The sequence below is a fragment of the Dipodomys spectabilis genome, unplaced genomic scaffold (assembly GCF_019054845.1).
Source record: "Dipodomys spectabilis isolate Male_0828 unplaced genomic scaffold, ASM1905484v1 ptg000061l, whole genome shotgun sequence".
In the NCBI taxonomy this organism is placed as follows: domain Eukaryota; kingdom Metazoa; phylum Chordata; class Mammalia; order Rodentia; family Heteromyidae; genus Dipodomys; species Dipodomys spectabilis.
The window spans coordinates 1122285-1143247 of NW_024870738.1; the positions used below are offsets into that span (position 1 = coordinate 1122285).

The 20963-nt window shown below is 41.2% G+C and overlaps 1 protein-coding gene across 4 annotated transcripts in view; it reads left to right on the forward strand.

Moving 5' to 3' along the window:
• The first annotated feature begins 2743 nt into the window (after positions 1-2743).
• Positions 2744-20963, forward strand: part of LOC122108510 (holocytochrome c-type synthase) — a 32278-nt gene continuing 14058 nt past the window's right edge. Inside the window, exons 1-7 of one of the 4 annotated variants that reach the window (XM_042680443.1) lie at positions 2744-2821; positions 3388-3529; positions 5749-5900; positions 9141-9289; positions 10048-10167; positions 14488-14574; positions 15411-15534. In XM_042680443.1, coding sequence (XP_042536377.1) covers positions 3427-3529; positions 5749-5900; positions 9141-9289; positions 10048-10167; positions 14488-14574; positions 15411-15534 — 735 coding nt within the window. In that variant the 5' untranslated portion in view covers positions 2744-2821; positions 3388-3426. Of the gene's footprint in view, positions 2882-3387; positions 3530-5748; positions 5901-9140; positions 9290-10047; positions 10168-14487; positions 14575-15410; positions 16818-20963 lie in introns of those variants that run through there. The other 3 variants (XM_042680439.1, XM_042680441.1, XM_042680442.1) reach the window with 3 other exon arrangements.

Below are 20963 nucleotides of genomic sequence, written 5' to 3' on the forward strand. Positions count from 1 at the left end.
ATAACAATGCCTTGGATATTCAGAGTTTAATTATTACATAACCATTTGCCACTCAAAACTATCCAACACAAAGAAAGGGCCTAGGTCCTTAAACCAGCCTTAAATTATCCCAGATACCATTCCTCAGGGTCTTGGAGCTCTTTTGCAAAGGCCTTCTCTCACTCAGTGGAGTATATTCCCACCTTATTTCCTTAACTTTACTTTTACTCCAAGAAACCTGGGCTTCTCTTGTTATTCCTGTACATTCCATTCAATTCTTAAGATGTCAACAACCTGGAGTAACACCTCAGACCACAGTCAGGTAACAATCTATGCCCCAGGAACAGCTGAAATTGTTCAAACTAGCCAATTCTGAACCTGCTTTACCCTGCCTCACCAGATCCTTTCCACAGAATAATAAAGGCCAAAGTCCAGAGGTCCATCGTCTCCCTCTGCCATGGACTCAACATTGGGACTTCCATATTAACTGTCCCCTGCATTACTCCTCTCCATTGTGTGTACTCCCTCTGTTGGGATCTGTTGGGTCTTCGTCCGTCCCACGAAAGACGGACGGGGTCCGAGGAAAGGTAAATGCGGCGCTCGCCCGTTCCCTAGCCTCCCTCAGCCCAGGAGACAATCAGACACAGCGGGGAGCCAAATCCAGCAGGTAGAAAAACTCGTTTATTAACAGAGAGCAGCCCCTTTTAAAGACAACAAGGGTGGGTGGTATGGTAAGGGAGGAAGAGGAACCAATCACTGTCAAGGTCACACCCTATCATTCACCTGAGCCCTCACGGGCTGGCTAGGCACTGATCAGAAGATCAATTGGGGTCTGCCCACTCAACCCCTCCCAGAGCCATCTTGGCTGGCCATGTGCTCTCCAGTAAATTAGGCTCTGCCCACTCAACCCCCTCCCAGCGCCATCTTTGCTGCCCATGTGCTCCACAGGGATCTGTGAGTATCATAAGTGGCCTTTTCAGTCTCCTTTTCTGTCCTTCTTGTTCTCTTTTTTTTTTAAGTGGTGTTGAGCAATGAACTCAGTGGCCTCATCTACCATGTATACCATTTTGAGTCATGCTCTTTGGCTTTTCACTTGTTTTTCAAATATAGTTTCCCACTAACTTTCTCCATGCCAGGTAAACCATAATCATCTAAGTAGCCTGGAATTACAGATAGGTACCACTGCACTCAGCTCATTTTTGAAGTAGAGTCTCTCAATTTTTTTTGCTTAGGCTGGCCGCTAAATCTGATCTTTCTATTTTTCACCCCTTTTGTATCTGGGATTTACAGGCCTGGATCACCATGTCTGACATAAACTGTCTTTCAATGACAATTCTCTCTTGATGTTGGTCTTTCTAACACATATATGCAATTATTACATATTACACACTAGTATATATTATTACATATTATATATGTGCCCATATACATAATTGCATTTTATCCATTACTTTATATACATGTTTTGAATTAGAATACTGCATCCTATAAACAAACCTAAATATTGTATGTCAATTAAAAAAATGAAACTCAGCCAGGTGCTGGTGGCTCATGCCTATAATCCTGGCTACCAAGGAGGCTGAGATCTGAGGATCACAATTTGAAGTCAGCCTGGGCAAGAAATTCTGTGAGATTCTTATCACCAATAAACTTATTCAGAAAAAGCTGGAAGTGGTGATGTGGCTCAAGTAGTAGAGCACTAGCCCTGAGCACAAAGAGGCTCGGGGACAGTACCCAGACCCTGAGTTCAAACCTCTAGGAGTGGAAAAAAAATTCAAAAGCCCAGCCGGGCACTGGTGGCTCATGCCTGTAATCCTAGCTACTCAGGAGGCTGAGATCTGAGGATCACAGTTTAAAGCCAGCCCAGGCAGGAAAGTCTGTGAGACTCTTATCTGCAATAAACCACTAGAGAGTGGTAGAGTGCTCACTTTGAGCTGAAGAGCTTACGGGCAGCGCCCAGGCCCAGAGTTCAAGCCCCATTTCTGACAAAAAAAAAAAATCAAAAGCCCAACAAAATGAATACTAGGGAATGGTACTTGTGAGGGGGCGAGGCAAGAGGAGAGGGGTAGAATGGAGGGGGATATGAGTAGAATGCAGGCAAGAATGCATTGTATATGTCACAGAACTGAGAAACATAAGGGAAGGGGAAGATGGAAGGAAAGGTGAAGATTTTGAAGGAATGATATAGATAAAAATGCATTATATACATAAATTGCTTTGTTAAATGTCAAAAACTTCAATACACAACCTAAAAATTAAGAAAAGTGAGGGAAAACGTGGGATAGGAGGGACGGGTGAGAATGTGGAAAGGGGTGACATTTGATCAAGAGGCACTGTATTTATAAACTGTTCTGTGGAATGGCAACGCCTTTGTACAACTACCTAAAGAAAATAAAAATAGATTAAAAAACTAATAAGCATGGCAAAAATGTGAAATTCAAACCTTTAAAATTCTGATGGGATAACATTTTTCAAAAACCCCAGCAATGCAATAACTCCTTCAAGGTAGCCCCTCTGCTACATAGTTACAGAGAGGCCATAAGTCTCTAGAGCATCACATTGAACTCCCCGCCAGCTCTGGGCAAGTTGAAAAAGGCGCCCGGCCAGGAGGGGCGGGCCAGAGAACAGCCACTGGCGTTCACAGGCCTCCGTACGTAGGGGGCGGGACCGCTCTCCCTGATTGACGGCAGTCTCTTTTCTTCTATTGGCGGTTCGCGTCTCCGCGTCCGGAAGTCCCGCCTTCGGAAAAGGAAAGAGCGGCACGCCGGCGTGCTGACTGTGACCGGGACGACTGAGGTGACCTAGGGTGAGGCGGTCGGCGGTAGCAGTTCGCGGCTCTGAGGTAGTAGGTGGCGAACTGTAGCGGGTCAGGCCGTCGGGAGCCGCCTGAGGCAGGAATTAGGTGCGGACGAGTGTGCTTGCTTACGGCCAGTGGGGGTCTGGGACCGGAGCTGGAGCAGGTTTGACCCAGCGGCCAAGAAGGAGCGCACCTCGCCCGTGGCTGCCTTTTCCTCTCCTCTCAATTCCCGCGTTTGCGTCAGTCCGTCCCGCGACCCCTAGCTCCCCGCCGAGGCCCCGGGCTGGGTGTCGGGTCTGGGGTCCGTGTGCTTCCCTCTCCCTCAGCCACCGCCGCCCGCAGGACCGCGCCCTCCTCCTCACGACGCTTCTCACACACCTCCGCACCGCAAATGCTGAATCTTTACTTAGAAACGTAGCCGAGGGGGGCATAGATTTTTGCCGTGTTTTCAAAGGGGCAGTGCTTTAACGCTGTGTCTCAAAGGAAGTGAGCTTTCTAGATTTCCAGGGGATGAAGAGGAAGGTCAGAGGTCGGCCAGGTTAAGAAAAATAAGGAACTAGTTTTTGTGTAAGCATCAGCATTAACCTGCCTCTTTTTTTGCTTTATGGCAGCGGGAACTTGAAAATTGAGATTCAACACTGATTGTAACCATGGGTTCCTCAGTATCTACTCCTGCTGTTACTGTTCACATCCCAGACACTCCAGAGCAGCCAGCATCACCACCTTCAGGATGCCCAATGCAGCAAAAGAAAGGTAATTCACTCTTTGTCTACATAGAACATAATTCTTACAAGGATCAAGAGGAAGAGGCAGTGTAGTTAGGGAGGCTTATAAGCCTGGAAAGGAAGTGCACTGGGCCTGGTCCTGATTTTCCACTTACTAGACTTGTAGGATTGTAGGCAAGTTACCTTCTCAGAGTTTCTGCCCATCATTTATAGGATGAAGCTATAGTATTTCATAGGGTTTTCATGTTGAGATAGTGCCTGAAAGCATAGTGATTGGTTCATATGGTGGTTCTTTTTTTCTTAAACAAATTTAAGTAGTTGTACAAAGGGGTTTCAACTCAATAAGCTAGCTTATGAATACAGTGCATCTTGATTCACCCCTCCATGTTCAATAGGGGTGAAAAGTATCATTTTCCAACATCCAAGGGACATTAGCTCATGTTGCCATAAATTTGTGGTTGTCAAGACTGAGAAGAAAGGGTACTTTTGGCATGTAGTGGGTGGAGACCAGAGGTGTTGTTACACATCCTACAATGCACAGGACAGCACCCCTTTTTCCCCAACATAGAATCACCTGATTCCAATATGCTAACAATGCCAAGGTTGCAAAAGCTTAGGCCAACTCTAGCTGTCTCTGAATAAATGTAATTCCGGTTTCTATTGCAGTAGTTAGCTATGTGAAATTAAGCTATCACAAATGTGCTTGAATGTATGTCGAATTCTTTCAACACAAAATTGGAATGAAAAATTTCTCTTTTACTTTTCTTGTGTGTGTTAGTATTGGGGCTTGAACTCAGGGCCAGAGCTTTCTCCTTTACTTTTTTTTCCCTCAAGGTTGGAACTCTACCACTTGAGACACTGCTCCACTTCCATTTTTCTGCTAGTTAATTGGAAATAAGAGTCTCATAGACCTTTCTGCCTGGGCTAGCTTTCAACTTCTATCCTCAGATCTCAGCCTCTTGAGCAGCTAGGATTAGAGGCATGCACTGGCTGCTGGCTTCAGTCTTTTACTTTTTAATTGGTGTATGTCTGCTAATACTTGCAGTGTAACTAGCCTACTCTTACAGGCCATTGTCTGTCTGTTCTGTGTCACACACAGCTGGGTTTTTTATTCATTTGTTTCTACATTGAGAGAGAAGAAATCGTGAAAAAATACAACCTTGGCCTGATACATTCTCATTTTCATAATCCTATGTGGTAGGGGTTTCCCCCTATTATAATATTAAATCCAAGTCACATAGCTGTTAGTAAGTGGCAAAGCTGATGAAAATTGTGTGACCTTCAACAAGGTAGAGTGCTAGCTTTGAGCATAAAAGCTCAGGGGTAGTGTCCAAGATCTGAGTTCAAGTCTCAAGACTAGCACACATACATACAAAAGAAACATCTGGGCCCTATGTAGATTATGGAACATTTTCTTCAACTATCTTGTCTTGCTAATCCTTCTGTCTACTGATGAGGAATAGTCCCTTGGCTAAGTGGTAATCTTCTGTTCCTTGTTTTATAAAGCATAAGCAGAATGGCACTTGAAATTTTTCTCCATTAACCTTTGTGAAGTTTTCTCTGCTCATCTGCACCCTCTCTCTGGTACCTGGGGAAGTGTATCAGTAAAAGATACCCTGACTGAAGCTGTATCCTGATTGGGGCAGGGTGTGTCTGCAGTTAACTGTGAGGAGTTAGAGAGACCTGGGAAAATGTGGTCCATCCTCCACTTGGATTTCTCTTTCAGCACTCACATATTGGTTGTAGCGAGTGCCTTCTAGTAGCCCCCTAATGACACTAGGACATGGGCAGCACATACTCTTACATCTGCTGAGAAGGTACTGATTTTTTTTGCTGGGTGCATGATGGATAATTAGAGAACGAGTACATGTTTCTTTTTGAGAAAGTACACTTGTACAGCTGCCTTCTAATTTTGATGATTTTAGAATGTTAGCTTAGTCTTTGGCAACTTTAAACAGGAGAAATCCAATTTTTCCTGTTGTGAGTAGAACTTTAGTTGTTATACACGTGAAAATGGAACTAGGGAACGTGAGGAGATGAGGGAGAATTATGAAAGGGGTGATATTTATCAAGATGTATTGTGTTCATAAACAGCTTTGCTGAATTGAATCCCCTCTACAACTACTTGAAGATAGTAAGAAAAAATAAAGAGGAGAAAAAAGAAATTTAGCTCTTTAGGGCTCATTTGAAAAAGCCCCAATTCATGTTGTACCATAATGATGACACTATTTTAAATGATTATTTCAGGTTGCCCACTGAAAGCAGCAACATCTGATCCAGGCTGTGAGAGCAAAGTGTACACTGTGCCTGCCCATCAAGAACGTGCCTATGAGTACGTGGAGTGTCCGGTTACTGGAGCTGGAGCTAAGAATAAGGAGAACCTGGATCCTTCCAATCTGGTAATATATACTTATCCCCTCTTCCTGGGGTGTTTTATGCAGAATTCTTCCAGAGACTTCTAAGACAAACTGTAGGCTACTACTAGGATTGATTCTTCTTTCCTTTGAAAATAAAGAAGTTTGCTATTTCATCCACACTGGGAGTCTAGACTGTGTGACCAAGAACAGTTTTTCAAGAGTTCCTGGAAAAGAACAAGGAAAACAAAGAACCAGATTAGTTTTGTAGGAATAAGCTCTATCAAGAATACTTATTGTGCGATAGAGTTATTAGATGGCAGCAGGAAATTCTTCAAGAAATATAGCTAGAGGTTGTAAGACATTTTAGCATTAGAGAGCCTGGCAGGTGTGGTACAAGTGGGGTGCTTCTTTAGACAATTAGGAACCAAGCTGCACGATAATCGCTAGAGTTGTGCAGTGCCATGTGGCTGCCAGCAGTTTAATGCCGTCAAGAAATGACTACAAGGTGGCAGTTTTATGAAAGACAACAGAAGGAATTGTGGTCTCATTTTAATCAGCAGACAGACTTGGTTCTATACTTTAAAGATCCACGGGATTCTTATTATCAGTTAGATATTTTAGTGAACTAGGCAATATTTGAAGGTACTGAAAATATTTCTCTTGGAGGAGAAAAGTTGTGGGGGATACCTAGGAGAGGAGCTATGCTCCACTGGCTAAATCTGGCCTAGGGCCTGTTTTTGGAAATAGAATGTGTTGGCACACAACCATACCCATTCCTTTACTTACTGTTTGCCACTGCTTTCACACTACAGGAAAAGCAGCATAGGATTTGAATCATATGAGACCAGTGGGCTCACAAATCCAGACTCCCAAGACAAATTGCAGACTGCTGGGATACATTCTTCCATCCTTTGAAAATAAGAAAATATTGCATATCTAATTTCTGATAGGAACCATTTGCCAGTGTCTGCTGGGCCAGATACTTGAAGGCCTTGTGAAAGACAGCTTGGTGCAGTACCCAGGGAGAAATGGGTTGTGTCTACATTAACATCTTCTGTAAGGCAGTAGAGAATGAAACTTAGTGGAATGTGCCTCTACGTGGAATGGGCTCATAGATGAAGTGGTAAATGGCCTGTCTACTGGAAGCATTTAGTTAGTAAATATTTAGAGTACCCACAGCATGCTGGACTTTCTAGGTTAAACATTACAAAGATGCATAAGGCACACCTTGTGCTCTCTAGTTATTCACATTCAAAAAGATGGGAGATAAGAAGAGAAGCAACTGTAATTTGGTATGGTTAGTTATAGGGGATAGTTCAATATTATTTGAAAAAGACTAATACCCAGACTTCAAGAATAGGGAAGGAATTAGGGTCAAACCTCAGTGATGACCTTGCCATTGTTACAAGGAAACTGCTGTATGGAAGAAGTTGCCTGAGAAGAGGGTTTCTTACCTGTGGGGCTAGTGACATTTGAGGCTTGATGATTCTTTATTGTGGGGGGCTGTCCTTACATTGGAGAATGTGCACTAGCACCCCTGGTTTCTACCTACTAGATGCCAAGAGGAACTTGTTTTTTCAGCTGTGCCAGCCAAAACATCTCTAGACATTGCCAAGAGGACTAGGAGACCACTGGTCTAGATTAGCTCAGTGGCCTAATGCATGCATGGAGAACATATGGCCCAAGGGCCGTATAAGGCCTGCAAAATTATTTGTACAAGATGGGGCAGATATGTCCACTTCATGTCAGCTGCCTGTGGCCATCCACCTATATTGATAATTTTGTGTGGCCCATTAGTGATGTTATAAATATCCAAATGGCCCTTGGCAGCAAAAAGTTCTCCGCCACTGCCTTGTGGTTCAGAACAGATTTAGACAGACTTCTTTTTTCTAGTCGTGGGGCCTAGGCACTGTCCCTGAGCTCTTTGCTCAAGGCTAGCACTCTATTACTTTGAGCCACAACACCACTTTTAGTTTTCTGGTGGTTTGTTGGAGATAAGTGTCTCACAGACTTTTTTCCCTGAGCTGGCTTTGAATCATGATCCTCAAATCTCAGCCTCTTGAGTAACTAGGATTACAAATGTGAGCCACCATCACCTGGCTTAGACTCACATTCCAAGGACTGTTGTGTGTAATGAGAATATTAATAACAGCTAACTTTTCTTTCAGTCATTTCTGTAGTATTTGAGCTAAGCATCTTATGTTATCTCTTGTAATTATAACAATTTTGTGTTGTCAGTATTTTTAGTGTTCTCATTTTAAGAGCTACAGATACTGGGAATGAATGTGCAGTTTCTCCCACATGATTCAGCTAGGAAGTGGCAGGGCTAAAACTGAGTACCATCACATCAGAACTGGGTCCTTAAATGCACTATGATGACAATGTAGGTAATCAGCGCAGTGCTTACCTCACACAGCTCTCCGGCTGTCATTTTTAATTAGGACCGTGTTGTGGTGGAAACTTTTCATCATTCATGTGTATCTGTAGGAAGGTCCTTTATTTTTCTACTGGAAAAAGAAGTTCTAGGCCTATTGTTCTCAACTTGGAGTGATTCCTCCAGCTTGCTGTCTGGAAACATTTTTGTTTTTCATAACTGGGGAGGAGAAATACTACTGGATAGACATCAGGGATGATGCAGAATATCTTACGATACTCAGATTGACCCTTGTAACCAAAAATTAGCCTGGAAGTTACTGGAGCCAAAGATGAGATACCTAAGCCTAGGCTAAGGTGTGAGCAGAATGCTATTGCTGACTCCTGTCTAGAAGAGGTTCTCCCTCACCTGCTGATTGGGTTCTGTTGAAATACAAATACTCATGTGCTGTGTTCAGCTCAAAGGGGTGAGACATAAACAGGATCACAAAAATAGAGAATGTTTCAAAAGAAAATAACAATATAGGGCAGTCTGAGACTTTTTCTCAAAAGAAGGAATAGTCATTTTAGAGAAGCTTGTCATTAAAAAATACCCACAGTTTTTGCTGCTCTTTTCTTTGATGACATTGCTTCTAAATTTGTTCAAGGGACAAAGACTAAAAATTTAACCACTGTGTCTAGTCACCATTCATGAGAACTTCATCAACGAGAAATAACAACTTCAGTATTCTGACTCTTCAAAAACTGCCAGAAAATCTGCAAAGTTTGAAATTTTTATGTCACTGGTTTAATGGGTACTTATGCTGTACATGTGATACATTGCTTTCTAGTAAGTACTTAATGATATTGCTTGGTTTTACTTATGTTAGTAGCATTTTCAAAAAAAACAAATCCACTGACTTAATTTAGATGCCACCACCTAATCAAACACCAGCCCCAGATCAGCCGTTTACACTGTCTACCGTCAGAGAGGAGTCATCCATTCCAAGAGCGGATTCAGAGAAAAAGTGGGTTTATCCTTCTGAACAGATGTTCTGGAATGCAATGTTACGCAAAGGGTAAGCGTGTGAGCATATTATTTAGAACAAAAACTTGTTTGTCAAATTTATCTAAGAACTCAAAGAGGTTTTTATCTTCAAAACATACAGTAATTTGTAATGAGTTAATGAGCTTAAAAGAAACAACTGAATTATCAATGTAAGTCCAAGGCAGTGCTCAAGGTCAGGGTTCTCCAGAGAAACAACCAGAAGTATAGGTAAGTATGTGTAGGGCAGAGAGGATAGAAAGAGATTGATTGGTTAGTTGATTGAGATTGATAGGTTGATTGCAAAAGGGATTCAGTTTAGCACTTCAGTTTATGAGTCCCATGGTTCCCTTTAATCTTTAATTCTAGTACATGTGTAGTAGCTTTATTAGATTTATAGCACAACTGTAGATCATAAGTAAATCTTTTATTTTTTATTTTTTTTTGAGTCCAGTTGTGGGGCCTGAACTCTGGGCCTGGGCACTGTCCCTCAGCTCTTCAGCTCAAGGCTAGCGCTCTACCACTTGAGCCACAGCGCCACTTCCGGCTTTTTTCTTTTTGTTTATGTGGTGCTGAGGAATTGAACCCAGGGCCTCAGGCATGCAAGGCAAGCGCTCTACCACTGAGCTACCTTCCCAGCCCCCATAAGTAAATCTTAACAACATTAAGTTCATAGTAAAGGAGCATTCATAAGTTTTTCATAAAGAACAATAATAAGCATCTTTTGAATATGTGGATTAACTTTTTGGCATTATCAGTGATAAACAAATTTTACCAAATGTTCTTTCTTAGGTGGAGGTGGAAGGATGAGGATATTAGTCAGAAGGATATGTACAATATCATTAAGATTCATAATCAGAATAACGAGCAGGCTTGGAAGGAAATTTTGAAGTGGGAAGCTCTTCATGCTCAGTAAGTATATCGGATACCTTAACATTTTTTTCTTCCAGCATCTTCTTAAATTTCATATCGACTTTCTAGAGTGATATTTTATTCAAGTATTTTCTTACTCTTATATATAGCAGTCACATTCTTTTGTTGAAAGATTCCTTCTCTAGTCATGTAGAAGACAGCAATGGTTATAATCAGGCTTGTGCGCTTGGTGAGTCCAGAATGCAGACAGACAGAACAGACATGGTTTGTCTCTCTGCTCATTAATGTTCAGTGCTTCGGCTGAAAGGTGGTGATCAGAGATGGCTTCATTAGCTGTGGGTAGAGTTCTCTGCAGGTGTGGTCATTTACTTAGCTGACAAGCTGGGCTGGCCAGGACTTCTATTCATGGCCTTTAAATGTGGCTCTTTCAGCTTTGTCACATCATGGTGACTAGGTCCTGGAGTCTCAGAAAGCCCCAGGCAGAAGTTGTCTCACTTTTTCTGACTTAAAGTCATAGCCTCTTGAGTACGCTCCTATTGACAGGATTGGAGACCCTATCTCAATGGGAGAAGGGTGGCTATCTACTGAAAGCAGTGCATGTGGAATGGTAGGTACTAAAATGCCATCTGTCCTAGGAAAGTTGGGGGAAAAATGATTTTGTTTTTCACTCAACAGTATTCCGACTAGGACTAATCTAAAGGAGATACTTTAACATGGACTTCTTGTCTAGTGCAGTTGCATTTATTCCCAGAGATGGGATCTTTGTCTATAGATAAGAGTGTTTTTCAACATCGCATGGAATGTTTGTCCCAATTCTGTGCTGAGCCCACCCTCAAAGAGACTGACTCAGCCAGTCTTGTCTAGGGTGGGGCTCTGACTTGACTTTTTTTTGACTTTTTATGGAGTGCTGCTGCCACCGCTTCTGTGAGGACTACAGCTCCAAAAGAATAGGGCAGGCTTGTCTGCACAAACTACCATGCCATACTATAATCTCGTTCACATTTTAAATTTGTCAGAGTGGGATTAATCCATTTCTTGGCTATAAAACCATTGATTTAATCTTTTAGAAAAAGTTTTCTCTTTGCTTTTAAAATTTACACTCCACACTTTATCAGTAACAGTTTTGGATGTCACTGGCTGGGTCTAAGGCCTTGGGATGGGTGCAAGTGAGAGGGGAATGACACTGCAACCACAGTCCTTGTCATTAACCCCTGGCCTGGATCGGTCACCCTCCTGGCTTGATATTGAGGGAGCCACAAGAGTCCACAGTGACCTAGGTTGCAAGTAATTAAAACCATCTGCTCATCTACTTGTTGTGGGAATACAAGGTACAGACAAGACACTAAAGAGAATTTCCTTAGTCAGTTTCTAACAAAATTAGATAAGGCTTCAAAAATTCAATATTGAGGTCTCTAGGAGGAAGTTTGCCTGCATAAGTTTATTTCTTTGTGACTCTTAAGAGATATTAAAATACAAGTTTTTTTGTCTTTATTGTTTTTGTTTTCTTTTTGTTTGTTCATTTATCTGTCTTTGGGAGGCTAAAGGGGGCGCAGAAACGGATGGACAAAGGGTGAGCAAATGCAGCAGTGGTATTCACTAGATGCTATGTGGAAAATGAACTGTACAGCTTACGCATGGGTATAGCAGGGAAAAACTGGGAGAGAGCAAGGGAAGGGGTGACATTGTCCAAAAATGTTCTCTTTACCTAATTTATGTAACTGTAACCACTCTGTACATGACCTTTACAACAACAATAAAAATAGTTTTTTAAAAAAATAGAGATATTAAGGAGAAGTCAGTATCTCCTATGGTCTTCAAGTAGAGCTCCATTATTCTCTCCATTTTCCCCTCACACTTCATTAGAGAGCTAAGCCTGTATTATCTAAGAGAGAGTTAAGAAGATAGATAACCTTGTATCAGCACTGACCCCCCCCCCCCCCCCCCCCCCCCCCCGCCACTGTTCAGTTGAGGAAACAGTTTTGTATTTGTCATGTTGTCATGTAGTGGACAATGTTTCTTGTGGATACTACTGTCCCCCAGTTTCAGCAGAGGACCTGCCATCCCCTCAGGAGTTTCTCAGTCAGGGTCTGTGGGCAGAGGAAGTAGATTCTCTAGCTAGGACCATCAGCTTATGTGTAGCCATTTACTTAAGAAATAGAGATATATCCATCATTTTCTCTCTCCATAAAGACTGCTAATTGGTTTGAAATGAATCAAGAGTGTAGTTATCTTGTAATAAGTAAAGAGGGTTGATTCCAGGACCCCCAAAGATACTAGGTATTTTCAAATCCTTTGTATAAAATGGCTTAGGATTTGCATATAACTTATACACATCTCACGCATTTTAATAATACCTAAGGTAATGTCAAATGCTATGTATATAGTTGTTATATTATTTAAGAAAGCAGTGACAAGAAGTAGTTTATACATGCTCAGTACAGACTCAGGCTTTTTCTCTTGTTTTTATTGTGTCTGTGGTTGATTGAATCTTCAGGTGTGGAGCTCATGAATACAGAGGACCAACTATATAGGATATTTTTATGTTTGTCTGAAAAATTCCCCACTTCTTTATGTAAAAGAGAAGCAAGATACACGGTACAGGGGCTGGGAAGGTGGCTTAGTGGTAGAGCGCTTGCCTTGCATGCCTGAGGCCCTGGGTTCGATTCCTCAGCACCACATAAGCAAAAAGAAAAAAGCCGGAAGTGGCGCTGTGGCTCAAGTGGTAGAGCGCTAGCCTTGAGCTGAAGAGCTGAGGGACAGTGCCCAGGCCCAGAGTTCAGGCCCCACGACCGGACCCCCCCAAAAAAAAAAAGATACACGGTACAATCAGCTCATCCTTTTTTTTTTTTTTTTTTTTTTTAAATTTTATTTTATTTTATTTGTGAACATACTGTACAGAGGGGTTACAATTACATGGGCAGGATAATGCGTACATTTCTTACCAAGCTTTGCAGCCTCCTCCTTTGTTTGCCTTTCACATCCCTTCCCAGCCTCCCCCCTACCCCCCCAATCCCAATCCTTCTCCTCCCCCCCCCCCCCCCCCCCCCCCGCACTGACGTTGTAAAGCTCGTTTTGGACATGACAACTTGTACTTCTCATTGTTGCAACAGGTCCACCTGTATCCTTAAACAACTGGTTTTTCCCCATCTCCTCCACAAGTTATACTGACATCACAATCAGCTCATCTTATTCACAGACTTACTACAAGTGGTTTGGACCAAGCACAGTCAAAAAATATTTTTAAGAATATTGAAACAAGTTTCAAAAGCAATATAGTACACTATATGCATTACATAGCACGGTTGATTCAGAGAAGTCTCAGTTGGCCCTCTGTTATCAAATGGGTTCAAATCATTATGTGGTCAACTGAGTGTGTGTCTGCTCTTAATTTTTTGAAGATCTGCTTTCCCAAAAGCAAATGGTACCAAAAAAAGCAAGGTAAAAGTTATGGTACTCTACCCAGGATGAAAAGGGTAAGTATTGTGCTTAATTTATGTGATAAAGTGAAACTTTTAGGTTTATTGAAAGGCAACATGTCTTTAGTAGAAATTGGGTAGCTTTATAGGAAAAATGTGTCAAACCTCTAGTATTCTAGAGCATGAAATAAGATTTAACTTTTGGTGAACAGCAGTATTAATGTGTACGATAGTAATTTTTGTGATAGTAAATGTAGCCTACTCCATGTGATTTTACGTTTTGGATGCTCAGATTTTATGTATGATATAAGTAAATTTGAGCAGTTTTTTTTGGGGGGGGCCAGTTGTGGGGCCTGAACTCGGGGCCTGGGCGCTGTCCCTCAGCTCTTCAGCTCAAGGCTAGCACTTGAGCCACAGCACCACTTCCGGCTTTTTTCTTTTTGCTTATGGGGTGCTGAGGAATCGAACCCAGGGCCTCATGCATGCATGCAATGCAAGCGCTCTACCACTGAGCTACCTTCTCAGCTCCAATTTGAGCAATTTTTGAGTGCTGAACTCTATGCATTCTGAGCATTCTTGTGTTTTTCTCAGTAGCGGTCTCCTTGGAACCAAATATCCATAAATGCAAATGTCTACTGTATTTACCACTTGTTTGTTTTGTCTGAAGATGTGTCTATGCACTGGCTCCAACTGGAAAGGCCCTGGGTTCCAACTTCTGCCAAGGAACCAGAAAGAGGGCTTCCTGCACAGGAAGTGAGATATACCCAGTTCATAAGGAAAGAGAAATGTTTTAACAAAATAGATCATTACCTTGAATTACCATTTTTTATAAATGTGATAATCTGTGAAAAACATACAGAAAAACATGTATATTACTCAAAAACTAAAGGGGAGAAAAGGGAAGAACATATTTTTATAGATTTATTTTTATTTTATTTTTTAGTGAGTGTCCTTGTGGACCATCGTTGGTCCGATTTGGAGGTAAAGCAAGAGAATATTCTCCAAGAGCAAGAATTCGTTCCTGGATGGGGTATGTGTCAGTGTGGAAATGGTATTTTACATTCTTCAGGTTATAGACAATTTTACAAAAAGAGTTTTAGTAGGGATTGATTTTTGTGTAAAAGATTAAAGTAGGGAGAAAGAGAAGAACACATATCTTGCTCCTTAAGCAGTTACAGACCCAAATTGACAGCCATTACCTGCTGCCTTTATTCTTCCTGAGCTGGCAGAATACACATTTGTGATACCTAGCAATTCCTAACCATTAGACAGTAATTCTGAGTGGCCAACATGGGTGTTACTTTTTACCCTGTTTCTGGGCCTACCTGGACGATAGGCTTTGGGGCTTTCTTTTTCAGATAATCTTTTTCTTACTCTCTCTACATGGGCAACTTTCTTTTACCACCAAAACCCAAGTTGTTGTTTAGTTCTAGATTTCTTCCTGTCCTTGAGTTTTCGATCATTAGTGGGCAATCATTAGTGTGTAGCAGCTAGCTTCCTACTTAATTCTCCAAGGGTTAAATTGAGCTCTTGTCTGGATTCTTGGATCCATTCTTGTGATCCTACTATGGTCTTTGATTCAATTCACTGAGGGCTCCTTTCTCCTCCAATGTAATCTGGATTCTTAGCATACACTTGAGTTTCTGCAGCTTCTTAGCCTGGATCATGTGTTAGTCCCATGGTCCTGTCACAGCTTTTCAGTGCCATATTCCTTTCCCACTGTAGCCTGTGATTCTCTGAGTCTCACCTCCCCACTTAGATGTTTGGTGCCGAGAGCTGCTTCTCACCTTTCTCATTGCTTAAAGAGGGACTGAGTGCATAGCCAGTGTTTTAACACTTGAGTACATGCTGGTACTTTTGTTCCAGGTATGAGTTACCTTTCGACAGGCATGATTGGATCATCAACCGTTGTGGAACCGAAGTTAGATATGTGATTGATTACTACGATGGAGGCGAGGTCAACAAGGACTACCAGTTTACAGTTCTAGATGTGCGTCCTGCTTTCGATTCGCTCTCTGCAGTATGGGATAGAATGAAGGTTGCTTGGTGGCGCTGGACTTCATAACTACCAGTTGGTTTGTGATGAAAAAAACGTTATAAGATATTTTTTTTCAGAGAGATAAGTTATTTTCCCAAACTGAATTGCACTCATGATGTCACAGGATTTTAAGTGATAATCATGCCTGATCTTCCACTTACTGAAGGATGCCATGTTGCATTAACTTTTGAGTCACCTTGGCCTTGCAGTTTATAAGCAAATCATTTTAAGTTTTCTTCCCGTTTCAAATGGGAAGCAGTCCCTGCGTTTTTTATTTTAATTGTGGTATTTCCTGTGTATTTTAGTGAACAGCTTCTGACAAAGAGCTTTTACAAAACTGATGACCATTGACTGCTTGTAGCTTACTATTTTCTCAGAAATACTTGGGATGTGAGGCCTGAAAGTCACTGTGCTATAACCTGGTTAACTAGATTAATTCAAAGTCTCCATGATAAATAAGAAGTATCTATGCTTTTTAAGAAGGTGACAGTATTTCTAAAGTCCCTATAATCTAGTAGTGACTCTGCACACTATACAGAAATGCACCCAGCAAGACTAGCTTTCCAAATTCTCATTTAGATGAAATTTTTAGACAGGACCTCGTTAAAGAAGTTTCAATTCACTATGAGGTGATTACATATGCTTCAGAGCATTAAGTTTTCAAATAGTTTTTCTTTGATTTTGGTGGTTCTAAAATATAATTGCTCCCCCCAGAAGAGCTCTCATTGTCCTTGACATTTGGCACATTATCCCAACTTTTGAGTCCCACCCCCACCCTAAGTCTTCCTCCCATTTGTCCTAATCCAAACTTTGAAAGCTTAGCTTTCACTATGACAGTGATGCTCCCTTCTCTAAGACATGGTTATATTTAGCTGTTAAATTTACAACAGTATTTTTCTCATCAATTCACTGTTCATTTTTTTCTTATGTTAAGAAAGCTCTAAGTTTGCTGTTGAAATGCCTTATATCAAGAATCCATAAACTGCTTGGTCTTAGCATGTTACAAATTCCTGTTGTTTCTTGAAAGTGTAGATGATAAATCTTTTCATTTTCCTGATACTGTAGAGTTAAATGAGTGGAAGGAGTTGGCAGTATGAGTGATTAATTTAGTATGGATTTCTTTGTTGTTTCAGTTTTGTGTGATGTTTAAGAAAATCCAACAATCTTAAACTCTACATGTTAAAATATTTGTATATTTTTAAATAAAGCTGCTAGTTAAGAAGTTTTGAAAAATTTTTTGGAGTAACAGAGTTACTGTTTTTTCAAATGTACAGCCTTTACAGAAGTAATGTTAGTTTCCAAACTTAAGCCAGCCCTTTTCTCAGTGTGTTAGTCATGTATTTTTAAACTGTATAGGAAAATAACTAGAAATATTGTAAGATGATGTCTGAGAGCTTTTAGAATAGAGCCAGCAGGTGGTAAATACTGAGTAACCCAGTGACTAAAAAGTGAGCCTGTGACAAGGCCAGAAATAAGTGCTGAGACATTGTCCACAGCCCAACTATCCTTTGGCTCTACTTTCCCAAGAACAATCTAGAAGGTTAACATTAGGCTCTATTCCTCATTTGGGTCAAATGTAAAGACTACCAGCTATTTGGATGCATGGCCATGTTACTTAAAATCACTAATGGTGAAATTTTTTAAATAGATAAATACAAGATGACATTTGGTTAGTAGTATTTTAGCATAACATAACCATTGGGCTGAAGTAAAGATTATGATTAAGCTCTTAGCCTTTCCAATCTAAGCTACCAGTGTAATTGCAGAAACTAAATAAGAATTGTTAAGAAGGGTTTTAAAGGAGAATCAAAAAAGATTATTACAAAGCTGGGAAGCACTGGGAAAATATTTCCCAAATCCAGAATACTTTTTGGGTCACTGCTTTGTAGCTGTTTCTTAAATGTACTTTTTCAAAAATAGAGAGGACTGAAATCATAGCTACTGTGCCATGAATATGGTTCACGTTAGCAGGATGAGGTAGTGTTATTTACACTACCCAGAAAAGCATATGGCCTTGCATCCACGTTGAGAAACTAGGGAATGCTGGATGATGTTTATACACATTTACTTAAAATCTAACATGTAATCATTTTATAATTTCCTGTTCTAGCCGGATGTTTTTAAATGTATGATTCAAAATTGTTCAGAGTTGTACATTACAGCATTATTTGGGATTTTCTTACCTTTCCCCTGCAGGTCTCTCCCTGTTGTGCTTTTGCCAGTAAGATGCTTAGACTTCTGTGTAGATCAGAGTCCCCTGGAAACCTTGTTAAAACACAGATGGCTGGGCACCAACCCAGAGTGTTCCTTTTCCTGTAGGGCCAGGGCAGCTGAGAATTGGCCTTTCTAATGAGCTCCCAGATGTTCATGCTGCGGGTTTTGGGATGGTTTGAGCCTCCTTTCTGGCATCCTTTAAGGCCTTTGAGCTTCCACTCACCCCCACTGTTACAGTTGTATTTACAGTTGCTACATATTCACATAGTCATGGGTCAGAGTATCAGAGCAAATTTAATGGAAATTGGATGTTACTTTCCCAGTTTTACTTATTTCCTATTTCTTCTTTAAAGCCACTTTACTGTCTGCAGTTCTGAACATTGCATTTTACTATGTTTTTTCCCTTTTGTTGTTTTGGGCTTTTTTCCCCTTTTATTATTTGTTTTTGGTGTATGCCAGTATTGGGGCTTTGGGCTCTCCCTTGGCTTTTTCCACTCAAGGCTGGCACTCTATTACTTGACCCACACCTTCACTTTCCACTTTTTTGCTGGTGAATTGGAGATAAGGGTCTTTTGAAGTGTTCTTCCTCATGATCTTCAGATCTTAGCCTCCTGAGTAGCTAGAGTTGCAAGTGTGATCCACCAACAAATTTTGTTCCTTGGAAAGTTCATTTCCCATGACTTGTAGGTGATGACAGTAGAACAGAATTACAGTAGGGTAAAGGCAGTGGTCCTCCAGTTTGGCTCACAGGAATCCCTGTTGTCTTATCTACGTGCTCCTATGTGTGTGTATTGTGCTGTCAAGAAGAAAACACTTTGAGGGTGGCCACTCCCTTGAGTAGGCAAGATAGTCTGTGTCAGTGTAATACTTGACCTTTGTTCACTGTCTTAGTTTGCCTCAGTAACCGTAATCAAATGTCACAGATGGGAGTAGCTAATATAACAAGAATATGTTCTTCTACATTTTTGGAGATCAGAACTCTGAAAAGCCTAAAAGTGTCAGCAGAGCCATGCTCCTCCTATGTCTCTGTTCCATAACTTTCTTTTAGCTTCCAGCAGTTTTTGGTTTTGTGGCAGAGTAATGCTAATGTGCACTCCAATTTCCTCTTTTTATTAGGACCCCAGTTATACTGGAGTAAGGTCTTTCCCAAGTTGCTTATATTCAAAGGTCTTATCTCCAAATAAAATCATGTGGGTTTCAACATTTTTGTGGGAGGGGGCAACACAATTCAACCCATAATACTTGCACAGAATGACAAGAGCTTACCACCCATAGAAGCAACACCATCGCATCAAGTTTTTGCAAAAAGCAAGCGCTTTATTAAAGTCTGACTGATGAGACATTGGCCATACTCAAATGAGTCTCTAGTTGATTGTTAGTGAGAAATTTGTTAGTGAGAAATTGGAATGGTCAGTGAGGGGCATTGGGTTGGTTATAACTGAGTTCTGGAACAGTCTGTACCCAGTTTCCCTGGAACAGGTGTATCATTCTTACCTGTCCTTCAACTACTGACCTCATTCTTGTTCTAATCTAGGTCTGTAAGTCTCCTATTCTCTAGGCTTTCAAGGTCATTTTATGTTAAGTCGTAGGATTCTTTACCTGCATCTTGGAGGATTCTTTACCTGCATCTTGGAAAACAGGAATATCTCCTAGGAGCAAGGAAGGTTTCCCTTTATGACTTGGTTTTAACATTGCATTGATCTTGGCTTAGTGTGAAGGTTGCTGTAACAAAACACTACCAACTGGGGACTTTAATTAGACAGCAGTTTCTTCCAGTTCTAGAGGCTGACAGCTTAGCTGTCCATTGAGGGCCCTGTCCTTTGGATGGTGCTTTTCAGAGGAAGCAAAGGAGCAGTCTAGGATCTCTTATCAAGGCATTAATTCTACTTCTCTATCATCATGACTTAACTACCTCCCAAACATTCCTACCTCCTAAAACAAATCACCATGGAGGTTATGAATTTTGAGAAGATACACATACTTGGAACATAGCAGCAAGAGAATCACATAGTTCATACCAGAATAAGAAAAAAATTTGAGGAGAGACAGAAACAAATGGAAGAAGCATATGGAAGGAGATAGGTGAGTAGGTTTTGCATATCAGACACTGGCACGCTCGGATAACAGCAGTGCACTTTTTCACTTTTTTTTGTTTTTGAAATTATATTCAGATGAGGAAGAGCCTTGCGGAGGATCCATTGCCTTATGAAATGGTTTCAGACCAAGGCCCTTGCCTTGCATGCATGAGGCCCTGGGTTTGATTCTCAGTACCACATAAGCAGAAAAGGCCGGAAGTGGCACAGTGGCTCAAGTTGGTAGAGCCCTAGCCTTGAGCTTTCAGGAAATAGGAGATAAAAACTCCAGGTATATGTTAATTTGACAGATTATGAGTTGATAACTATTAATCATTTGATCTAATGAAGTCATAGTTGGAGCTGTTTGAAGTAGAAGAAAATTGGAAGACAATGCTAGACTCAAGTGCAAGCGTTAAGTTAATAAACATGTGAATTTATATGATTATTAATTGTAATTCAGCTCATTCTCCCCCATGAATTTGCTATCTAAATTAAAAAAAAATTAGGACCTTTGACATTTAATTGTAGCTTCCCTTTTTTTTTTATTTCAGTAGAAAATAGACAGGGCACTCACTTCCTTAAGATACTACAGTGATGTTGCCAATCAGAGGTAGGAACTCTCCCCACTCTTCTCCTCAGAGACTATCTTGCTGAGCATTACTTTTTTTGATGGTGGTACTGAGATTTGAGTTTAGGGCCACATGCTTGTCAGGAAGGCATTCTACGACTTGAGCCACACCTGGGCCATTTTGTGTTTTATTTTTGAATGGTGTCTAGAATTCTTTCCCAGGCTGGCCTTGACCTTGATCCTCCTATTTATGCTTCCTGCATAGCTGGGATGACAGGTGCATGCTACTGGCTACTGCACCCATCTGTTTTTGTTTTTGTTTTTTTTTGTCGGTCGTGGGGCTTGAACTCTGGGCTTGGGCGCTGTCCCTGTGCTCTTCAGCTCAAGGCGAGCACTCTACCGCTTGAGCCTCAGTGCCACTTCCGGTTTTCTAGTGGTTTATCAGAGATAAGAGTCTCACCAACTTTCTTGCCCGGGCTGGCTTTGAACTGTGATCCTCAGCTCTCAGCCTCCTGAGTATCAGC